Genomic DNA, 12,377 nt, shown 5'->3' with positions numbered 1-12,377 from the left:
ATAATTAATTGCATACCGAAAAAATTTCGTGGCACTATGTTCTATATAGAATGAAGTTCTGACTGCACATTCACCAAAAGCAAAAGCAGCTTTTCGTGCGATGACAACTGCCTAACAAGATGACGTCCCCCAATATTTACATGTCGAGTACCCATGGCACGTTGCATTTTTCTGTTTATTGTTAAGTCAAATGTTCATTTAGCACATTCTCATATTGCTCATCTAAAATTGCATTTGTTAAAAAGTCAAATTAGACCAGTTTACAATTAATCACGACCAATCACAGACATTATACAGATAAACATTATTAAATAACTCAATAAAGCATACTTTATCCAATATGTATAAATCAGAATTTGTTAATGGAAGATTTTTTTTACTTATAAAGCTGAAAAGATTTTTTAAACTTAAGTCGAAAAGTCTTTTTACTTAAGTAGAAAAAGTTTTTTAACTTAAGCTGAAAAGGTTTTTTTTTAATTTAAGTAGAAAAGTTTTTTAACTTAAGCTGAAAAAGGTTTTTTTTTAAATTTAAGTAGAAAAGTTTTTTAACTTAAGCTGAAACGGTTTTTTTACTTAAGCTGAAACGTTTTTTTTAACTTAAGTAGAAAAGTTTTTTAACTTAAGCTGAAAAGTTTTTTAACTTAAGCTGAAAAGTTTTTTTTACTTCAGCTGAAAGTTTTTTTAACATAAGCTGAAAAGTTTTTTTTCTTTAACTTAAGCAGAAAGTTTTTTAACGTAAGCTGAAAAGGTTTTTTTACTTAAGCTGAAAACATTATATAATATATACCAGATTTTTTAACGATTTTTTTTCTAAGGCATTATTCACATCCAGCACCTTTGCTTTCTTACTAGCAAGGTGGCTATCTTTAAAAATAATGAAAGGCGCCATAATTGCAATGCTTCTAGGCAGAAAACATTGGGTTTTTTTTTGCAATATGGCTATTCAAGCTTGTCGGGAACACGTACAAATGGACTAGCCTAACATATTATAAATATAAGAGGATGGCAGGTGGAAAATTGGAAATACGATTTACTTATTTAAAACCGGATTTTTTTAGCTCGTTGGGTGGATGACAACCATATCTGGTTTGAAATATTGTAGGGAATTGGCAATATAAATGAGCCTGCTCCGACACCAAGGAGCTGAGTGGTGGGGCCCCAAAAGGGTAAATTTTCTTAATTTTAGCTTTAAAATCCTACACCTCTTTCATCCTAAAATGGATTTTATCCATATTTGATGTGAAACATCATGGGGGAAGGACAGCCATATCTTATAATGAGTTAGGTCTGACCCCTGGGGGCAGAGGGGCAAGGCCCCAAATGGGCAAGTTTTCATAATTTTAGCTTTAAAATCCTACTCCTCATTAACCCTTGGATGGATGGCAACTAGTTTGAACATTGTTGGGAAAGGGCAATAATATTTTATATAAATGAGCTTGCTCCAACCCCTAAGGACTGAAGGGTAAGGCTCCAAAAGGAGAAATTTTCTTAATTTTAGCTTTAAAATCATACTCCTGCTTAACTTTTGAATGAATTTCATCCATATTTGGTGTGAAACATCATTGGTGCAGGACAATCATATCTTATATAAACGAGTTAGGTCCGACCCCTGTGGACAGAGGGACGGGGCTCCTTGAAAATACTTTTGATATATTTTAACCACTGTGTATTATAATTATTAGTAATCTGGAACAGTTTATGATTAAGTTTGTTATGTGATGATTCGATCATCCTTGCCCAATAGCCAATCATGCGAATTTTAATACTGATAGCTAATGGGAATCTACCAAGATCCTCGTATACCATGAAGTTGGGTGTTGATGTTTTCAACTTAAGAATATGTTTACAAAATTTAAGGTAGAGACGTTCTAAGAGTTTATCATTACAAAACCCCCAAACCTCACAGTCGTAAAATATAACTGGTTTTATAGCTTTATTAAAAACATCTAAATTTCAATCAATAGACAGATTATGACTCCTACATTTAGCAATGGCATCATGCATCGCTTTTTTTACCCTTTTCATATAATTTCTTAACATTAAAATTGCGTGGAAGCCATTTTTAGTGAAATAAACACCAAGATATTTGAAATTTTTCACAATTTCCACGTTGTTGCCATTAAAAGTGATCCTTATATCTCGGGATAGATTCCCTCTACCAAAAACCATAACTTTCGTCTTATCGATGTAAACTTTAAGGTGCCATAGCCTGGAATAATTATAAAATACATTAAGTTGCTTTTGTAAATCTTCAGCAGAGTCTGCAAGTAATATAGTATCTTCAGCATACAGTAAGACATACAATTTAAGATAAACATGTAAATTCATTCTCAAGTTTCCGCGCGATAAAGCTGACAAGCCTTTACAATCACGTGATTTTAAAAAAGTCTTCTAAATCGTTTAAAATATTGAAAATACAAATGGGGATAAGTTTTCACCTTGTCTCACTCCAGAGTTACAATTAATATATATTAGAAACTGATTTACCTTTAACGACTTTAGCTTTAATGTCATTATACATATTTATTATTACATTAAGACACTTTCCATTTATATCACTTGATATTAATTTGTTCCATAATCCTAATCTCCAGACACTGTCAAAAGCTTTTTTGAAATATATAAAAGCACAATACATACGTTATTTGAATTGCTTTGACAGTTATATGACAGATATAACGAAAATATGTGATCTAAGGTAGAGTATTGCTTCCGAAATCCTGCTTGGTTTTCAAGTATAAGTTCAATGCTGTTAGCATAGTTATTGGGTCTTTCACTAATGATAGCAGTAAATAGCTTACCCAAACAACTAACAAGAGTGATAGGTCTATATTTTTTGGCGTCAAACCTATTCCCTTTATTTTAATATACAGGTATTCTATTACCCATAAGCCACGACTATGGTATGATACCAGTGTCATATATGTTGTTAATTTTTTTACATATACAGGAATCATAATATCAATAGTAGATTTAATGTGTTCATTACAAACTAAGTCTTCTACATCAGCCTTATTGCTTCTTAATTTACTGACACATTTAAGTATTTGAGATGCTGATATTTGTTGGTTCAAGATACCATGAACACCAAGGTTCGACAACTCTTTGATTTCTTCAATTGATAGTACATGGTCAATATCACCTTCAACATTATTATTAAAATATGTACCAAAAAAGTTGAATAATTCATGGATGCTTGCCTTACATGATTTATTTGTAGAATTACCCTGATTTAATATTTTCCAATATTCTTTTGGGTTTCTAGATCTTAGATTATTTAACTTGGTTCTTATGGTTTTCTTATGTGAATTCACAGCAGATTTCAGTGTTTTACGATAACTTCGTTCCTTATCATATGAATTTTCTTTGAGCGCAATATCACCATATCTTTTGTATAATCTCTTTGCTTTTCTGTAGTTCTGTCTAACAGATTTACATTCAGTAGTAAACCAAGGTTTTTGAAAATTCTGATGCTTCTTTACAGGTTGGTTGATATCAAATTTTATGTTTGGCATGGCAACATCGACGAAGATTTCACACATTGTATTTACAATTTCATCAAGTGAATTTAAATTATCAGATTCGCTGTTACACAAAGTGTCTACGATATTATCGATATAGGGAAACCTTTCGGAAACATAATCAACAAATAATCCTTTACCAGAATCATTCCACTTTTTAGGTTTCAACAATGAAGAATGGTGTCTCTCCCCGATCTCGCTTGTATCAGAAATATTACATTTTTTAGATAAACATAAGTGAATCGGACAGTGTACTTCTGACAACAATGTGGAGAATTCGTTAATCGATACAAACTCATTTACTAACATTAAAAAGCCAAAATTACTTATACAATAATCCAAAGCACTTTTATTTTTGCAGGTTAACTTACCGACTCCTTAATCATCTCCCATTCGACTATTCAAAATAAAAATATTATTATTAGCCATTAGCAATTATTACATATGTTTAGCAAATGTTTATCATGATTATTACACACTTTATCCTGAGAGCTTCTCCTCTGAGATACCTGAATTTCTTCAAATTTGTGGTATATGGTCACACTTGATCAACAAACAGAATTAACAGAAAAGAACAAATGTACAACGCTTGATAACACTAGCTGTTTTACAGTTGCTGATAACGTTTTGTTAAGTGTTTCACGCATTGTTTAATTTCCATATACTTTCTATCCTTTTTTATCACAATAACTTAAATTGCACCATTTCATTTTCTAAGACAGCAATTTGCTGCGGTTAAGATTAATCGATACTTTTTGACCTGTGTTTCTTCATCCCCGATACTCCAGAGGTTACTTTCACTGACCGTTATATCCAATCCTCCATAAACGACAATAGATGTTAAAAAATCGTTTAGAAAAATGTGATAACAACATGGTTTCATTCATTTTATTATATATAATTATGTGTCCATGTTTACCCCAGACTTATGGTTTATATATATATATATATATATATATATGAGAAAGGAAAAAGAAAAAAAAACATTATCTGTCTTAAAAGAATTCAAATGAAGAACATTTCGATGATCCAAATTAGCACTTGTTTGACATCGATAACGAAGGGTGATAGGTCCAATGCGAGAAAAAGCTGCTTCACAGATAAACTATTTCGACTTTAAAAGTGCTGCCTCACTTACGAAATATGCCGGAGAAACTATACAGGACAACAAAACCCACCTAATTATTCAACAATGGATCAATGTAAGGTAAGAATTTAGTTACTTTTAACGATCATTGAATTGTTGTATCTCTTACGTCCCTGCTGAATGTCTGGTTCTTGTATTCCTTTTGAAAGGCCAGGTTATTTAAATGTAAAATATGAAATCTTTCTTAAAACTTAAGACTTCAGACTTGTAAAACATTTAGAGGGACGTGAAGAAAACTCGTCAGCTGTGCTAAATTACGTTCTCTTAAAACAGGTCGTAAATTGCATTCTTAGTGATTCCTTGTACAGCATATCACCCGCGTCATTCTGATTAGAGTAGTTAGGTTTCAATATTAAAGATGTTTCCTTCTATAACTTTACACTAAATGTTTGGAATTGAGAGTTCATATACTGATACCATGGTATAAAATGAAATATGCTCTTGTACAAAGTGTTATTGGCCACATCTGAATGGAAAAAAAACATTTTTTTTTAATTTTAAACTTATTCTACACAAATTCAACTACTCATACACCTTTAGTTTCTAATTATACAATACAACAGTTTTTCCTTATTCTGAGTTTCATATACTGATCGTACGTAAAGAAACCGATCATGTAGCAAAATATTACTAAAAACCACAGTGGAGGCATATCATAGTGATTGTATCTATACGTGATTTATTCTTCTGTCAAATAGTTTTCTATTTTCGAGTAGACCTGTTTGTATCTTAAAATCTAGAAAGTCGAATTATAAATCGCTGAACCTTATTGCAGTAGGTATCTCATAAACTTGCATGATACATGAAAGATGACATGCAATGTACACGTTCTGTCTTTCGTTTTTAAGTCATTAAACTTCATCCACAAGTCAATGGTGATACAAGCGTGATTTTTCATCTAAAAATTGCATGAACAATTAAAAGTGGATTTTAAAAATAAGATAAAAAGATGAACACGTTCAAAATATTTTATTGCATTTTTATCCAAAATCAAATTTAGTTAGAACACATACATACATTCAATAAACTGTATTTAAATTGCATCGTCAATATTGCGTTGCTAATGAACTCTCTCCTCTACATACACTATCGTTCGGAGATCCTCTTCTTTTTATAAAACATAAGCAGACACCTATTTCATTACACTTATTCAAACTCTCTCTGATTCATACATTGGTATCCACTTAAACGTTTTCTAACTGTCATTCATATGTCACACTCAAAAATAATTGAAATCTCAATTAAGTAAGACACACAAAAACAACATAACATCGATCTATACAACAGACACATCCAATAAAAATAGTTTCTTACATTAAATTTCGTAGGGGGTAAATTGTTATCATGTGCAGTACATTTATATTATATATAGTTGTCCTCTTGACACTTTCAGCGCGGTTTGCATGGAAATAATCCAGCTAAATTGATATTACTTTCTATAAAAAATATGGATATTGTTTTCTGTATTTCCACATTGAAGATGCACTATTTTTGTTAACAGATCTCGTTTGGGAATATAACTATCACTTATGGCTAGCCAAGTTTTCATTTATTCAAGGAGCAAAGCTGATAGAAAATTAAAATGAAAATAAATCATCTTTTAAAGATTGTGGAATTACGAATTAGATATACATTTAATTTGTATATAAATATTATACAGAAACTTTAATGAGATAATGGTATGAGATATCTCAAAAAGTATAAGAGGTCTTTCTTATACAAAAATCATCCTTGTAAGGTAGTATTGTTTAATTTGGCTTTACTTTGGATCAATATAGTTCCTTGAATAAAAGGCAACATGGCTTGCCATTATCACTTCTAAGATCACAAGTTATGTTTTAGGTTTTCAGAATAAAATGTTTAAATAAATAATACGATGGATATATTAAGCACTTCGTTTACCTCTTAATTAGTACGTTTTCGAAACAATTTAAAGTTTATCAATACACATAGAACATTTTTTTATGTCACGAGAAGAAGTTATATCACCAAATATATGAAAGATTCCCGGTGTAAGTTATATGTGCCGCAATTTTCGTACTCACGGATTAAGATGAGGTTTTTATATTTTATTCTCCGCAATTTTCGTACTCACGGATTAAGATGAGGTTTTTATATTTTATTCTCCACCAAAATTACCATAATTTTGAGAATTACAATACTTACAATACACAGATTTCAATTTTACAAACACAGATATTTACATCTACAAAGCAGTGAAATGAATAAATATTATCAGACATCTAAGCATCAACTACTACATGGTAAGTAGGCCGACCACAGGAAACATAAGATTTATTTTATGAAAATTTGAATTTATCTTCTGTTTAGAATTGTTAAGAACATATAAGTGTAGTTTATGAATTTACAACCAGTCAATTACTTATGAGACTCTACAAAATAATCAATCTCGTTTTAAAGTTACATTTTTTTTAAATTGAAGGCCGTTTAGAGAGGCAGGGAATCTGGTAATTGGTCACGATACAAAATTTCAGATGGAATGAAGACATTTGTAAATGTAATCAAAATTGGTCTCACTGAGGTTCAATCGACTTGTATAATACAATTGTAGGAAGCTGATGTATATTGAATGGAGATGACTGTGTTGTTCTATTCCCGTTGTCATTCCCAGCATATATCAACGAACAGTGGCATCAAGTAGTTATTAGGCACGATATGTTGTAAAGTTTTTCAAATGTTTATCTATTTATTTTCATCCTATTCACACCTTTACTTCATGGTTTATAATTTAAATCAGAATTATTCTTTAGATGCATGTATTCTCGCTTATTATGTAAAGAGTCTGAAAACTTATTATTTACATAAAACAACATCACAACACTGACTACAAAGAATGTAAAACCCATTTACTGGGTCCAGACAGGGAGATCATTTTTACTTGTGACATAGAGGAGTCTGCAAATATATCAGCGAATTGCATTAATCTTATTGGATTCTTGTTAGGATATCAAAGATATTACAAAAACACATGGAGGCTTTTTTGGTCTATCAATGATCCCTCTAGTCCGCTAAACCTGCTATATTACTAGACTTTTGAAATTTTTACTTTTGCCTTATTTATATACATATATGTATTCGGCAAAAAAATCCTAATAATATAGGCGGGTATAGCGGACTACGATCAGTCCTGCTCAGCCCGGTTTTAGAATATATCATATATATATCTAGTTAAGTCAAAGTTGATCGTTCTCGATAATCATTATTACACAAGCTTTCCAGGATACAAAACGAACTAAACTTAGATAACGATATTGCTAAAATAGGTCATAGAAAAAAACCTCAAAATCACAATCGACCATAAGTTTATAGCCTTCTTCACATACCAAATGAAACTATGATACCATAATAAAACTAACTAATTTTGCTGCAATAGACGTTATATCCACCATGAAAACCTAAAATTAAAGGCACGCCAGGAGAAAAGTACTGAGAATTACATGATTCAAAGCAACACAGCACATGATTCAAAGCAACACAGTCAACCATGGTTTACGTTATATAATTCCTATATCAAATGGCCAATCACCTTTGTCTTTTGTTGCCTTCATTTTGCTATGATATAGTCCAGGGGTGGATATAACGTCGGCGATAATAACCCCTGGAGTATCGAGGATGGACATTTTAACACTTGGAATTCATTGATTGCAAAATGCATACAGATTTACTGCACAATTATATTTCTATAAATAAACTACAAAGGCGAGACCGTATATCAAATTACATAAATATTAATTAAATTTAGCTGATAAACTTTTGTTACAACCGTTCTAGTAAATGTTGCGACGAACTGATCTCTATCATCTGCTTTAGCTTGAGTCCAGAACGATCTAAATCCGAGGTCGTGAAGATTCCGTAATATTATTAATCTATGACGGTATTGTTCACCTCCATCGTCAACATCGCCGTGGAGCTCTAATAATAACTGTTTTACTTGTCTTAGTAAGCCTGAGCTGATTTTTTTTTTTAAAGATGGCAAGACTTTCCACTCGGATGAGTCTATGTCAATTCGTAATACATCTAGTTGTTTCTGAAATAGATATACATGGGCTGATAAAATATTTTTGTTTCAAATTCAAAGAATTTTACTTCCAATTGTGAATAGGATTTGAAATCAGGCTTTGCCTATATAAGTGGTTCCCGGTAAATTCTTATTCGTCCTTGCCATAAAATACAATATTGACGGTTTGTAATTGACCCATCCGCGACTTAGCCCCATTTTATTTTTTGACCAATGAAAATAATTGTTGACTTTACATATGATATACTTTGATTTTGATATGTTTACTCCAATTTTACAAATACATGTGTAATAAAATTCTAGCCTAATCGTCTCCCTTTGTTCGGCACTATGCATCTTTTTTGCTTTTGCCATAATAGCATATATTTATGAGTATAGAAAATGAAGTATCATTTTTAATGCAACCATTTCCTGTTTATCTATGATAATGTCGTATCCAAGAAAGTGTGCTAATAACACGATGAACTCTTCTTCTAACAAACAAATGCACAGGGATGATACCACCAACATGAAAAATATCATACTTACATTTAAATGCCGTAACTTTTTCTTTATAGTTTTTAGAGTAACGCCCGTCCACGTCTGTCCGTCTGGACGCCGGATATTGGTATTTTTGTCCCAGAGTGCACTATTATGGTACAGGACTGTTCCAGCTCTGTTGTTAATGGATATCAGGTCGCTACTAAAAGCGAAAGTCGGAAAGAAAAATTAAAGGAATTCATGTTTGTTACTACAGCTATGTCATCATGTTTATTACTCGCGATTAATCATAATGGCATGGTATGAGAGAAAAAATATCCTTTTATAAGTTGAAAAGAACGACAGGGATATTTTGCCCTCGGGATCACAAAATGTTATGAGAAATATCCCTATATCCTTTTCTATCCACATACGAAAGAGTAATAGATCTATAATATTCAACGAAATCAAACATCAATTAAAATTGAGTTTAACTTATGCATTAATATACGATATCAAAAGTTACATCGAAGTGATTGAAGCATTTTCTTCACATCAGTCAAAGTTGAATAATCTATTATATGCAGTTGGTAAAGTGCTGATATGCATTGCTTTCGTTTTGTTCATATATTTCAGTGTTTTTTATGGATCCGATATGAAAGCGAAAACTTTATATTTTCCTGTGTACAAATTAGACAAGCTCCCTGATCATGTTAAGATCTATACTGACGGCTCAAAAGATGGTGATAAAGTTGCGGCAGCATGCTGTACATCTAATCACTGTTCCTCTATCCGACTTCCAGATGTTGCTTCCATTTTCTCTGCGGAAGCTTGTGCTATCGGTCTGGCTCTTGACCACATCGAAGAACACCGTATTGAAAAGGCAATCATCTGTTCAGACTCTCTTTCGGTTCTTCAGGCTTTGAAATCAAGAAGCCCTAGAAATACTCTAATCCAAAATATTTTAATCCGAACATTTCGATTATCTTCTAAAACTCAAATTACTTATCTCTGGATTCCCAGTCATGTGGGTATAAAGGGGAATGAACAGGCTGATAAAGCAGCTAAGACTGCTCTTCGCCTAGCACAAACACATTTGAAACTACCATACACCGACATCAAACCTTCAATTCAGTCAGCCATCAAACACCATTGGCAACAAAGGTGGTCTACCGAAACAAACAATAAACTGTTTAAAAATCAACCTACACTTAATCCTAAACTGTCCAGTCGGAGAGACCGCAGAGAGGAAGTTGTTCTCTCTCGGCTCCGAACTGGACACACATATTTTACACATTCCTATCTATTGAGAGGGGAGGATCCTCCTACATGCCATGCATGTGATTCTCCTCTCACAGTGGAGCATATTTTATTGCATTGTATTGATTTTAAACACATACGAGATAAATACTACGATGTCTCCGACATGTACACTTTGTTTCATGCCGTGAGACATAATCGTATTTTTAATTATCTCAAAGAGATCGGTATTTTAAGCAAAATATGAACGTTTTCTCATCATACATCGTATCAACTCAACATTTCATCGTTTCATCAACATTGTGCATGAGTTTTCTCATGTGTTTTAGCCAAATTTATTTTATCCCATGCAAACCTTTTTTTTTTATCAAATTAACGTTTACAATCTGTGTTTTAGTCCTTACTTGCTTTTTCTTACCCTGAACTTTTATCCTGATATTAATGCATGACTTGTAGTTTGGCCCTAAATGACCTTAGTTGTCGATGGGCCGTAAAACTCAAACAAACAAACAAACAAACAAATCATCTCAAAACAACAATTTAGCATACCGCATTAGTGTTTATCACACGAAACGAAACCGACACGACTGAGAAACACATGTCCATGTTGACATTTTCCACGCAGCCTCGTTTTCTAAGAGTTTGGAGAATTTATATTTAGAATCTGTGCTAAATTTACACGGGGCTTCCCCAAAATTTCAATGGTCAAAACTGGACACCGTAAGCAGAACTTGACCATCATTATGGTATACAATGACTTTTGGAAGGCCAAAAGAACGCATTTAGACTGGTTTCCTTTGCCCGACTATTCACTTTAAGAAAGAATATATAGGTTTTGCAACATAAGTAAATTTACAACATGCACAAACTATTATTCGCTTAAATCATAATGTAATGATCGTACATTTTTATGAATTTTGATCCGTTTAAACAGCTCTATAAATTTATATATACACAATTATATCGGTTAACCCTTTATTCTCCACATGCAAAAATCCTCTTAAAGATATGCCATACTAGTTGACATTTTCAAAATGTTTTATAATAAAAAATGGTTTATAACGTACAATTGTAATAGAATACGATTCGTCACGTTTATGCATACACGACAGAATATGGAATTTGCTCTACAACACAAAATGGATATTGTTGCACAACTGTGATACAAAGTACATACTTAGAATAGTTTCCTATCAAGTCATTTATTTCAAATTTCTACATACTAATGGTAAGGTCAATTTTCTACTCCATTTCAGTTTATCATGTATAATATGGATGCATTTCAACTCGTCATTCTCCGTATTCTTTTGTACTTGGGTTAAAACATAATTTAGTTTATAACAAAAAACATTTGACATCGCCCGTTTTAGACATAAAAAACAGTTAAGGATATGCTGCAGTTTGATGAGATAGCACAATAAATGAATCTTTAAAAAATAACTAAACATTGGACAACTATGTGCGAATATATACAATAATATTTGTATTCAAGTATATATTTCAACAACTATTAATTGGAAAAAATTGTTAACAATCATAGATTTAGAAAAATTACTGCTAAAAATATAAAACAAATATAATTAGGAAATTTAACTAGCGGCCATAATGAATTTTGACTTTTATTTTGGATTGTAGAAATAGTTTAAGGTCATTCACAATATTTTCTACTTTTCAGATATTTTCAGAAGTTTTAGCAATTGTAGATAGTTCAGATGCGATTATATGAGCAAAAAAATGACGCGACATAAATAGGCTCGTATAATAGATGTGATCACGTCAAAGAGGATTGAGGCGCGATTTGCCCATGGAATTGATTGTTAAAACGTTGTAAGTAATTTATGGTTTTCACCGAATTAACTGTTCGGTCAAAAAGAAAAATAGATATCTACAAACACTTCCATAAAAATAATCGTAAAACTTATTTTATTCCATAACATTAAGCGGTCGGATA

General features: G+C 32.0%; 1 protein-coding gene across 1 annotated transcript in view; it reads right to left on the bottom strand.

The window, feature by feature from the left end:
* Positions 1-8,146: 8,146 nt before the first annotated feature.
* LOC138335136 (uncharacterized) overlaps positions 8,147-12,377 on the bottom strand; it is a 44,043-nt gene continuing 39,812 nt past the window's right edge. Inside the window, exons 11-12 of the mRNA XM_069284073.1 lie at positions 9,236-9,389; positions 8,147-8,716 (exon numbers count right to left, since the gene is read on the bottom strand). Coding sequence (XP_069140174.1) covers positions 8,402-8,716; positions 9,236-9,389 — 469 coding nt within the window. The 3' untranslated portion in view covers positions 8,147-8,401. The remainder of the gene's footprint in view (positions 8,717-9,235; positions 9,390-12,377) is intronic.

Source organism: Argopecten irradians, chromosome 11 (assembly GCF_041381155.1).
Source record: "Argopecten irradians isolate NY chromosome 11, Ai_NY, whole genome shotgun sequence".
In the NCBI taxonomy this organism is placed as follows: Eukaryota; Metazoa; Mollusca; class Bivalvia; order Pectinida; family Pectinidae; genus Argopecten; species Argopecten irradians.
Note: the sequence above shows the minus strand (reverse complement) of the source record. Positions and strands in the feature narration are given on the sequence as shown.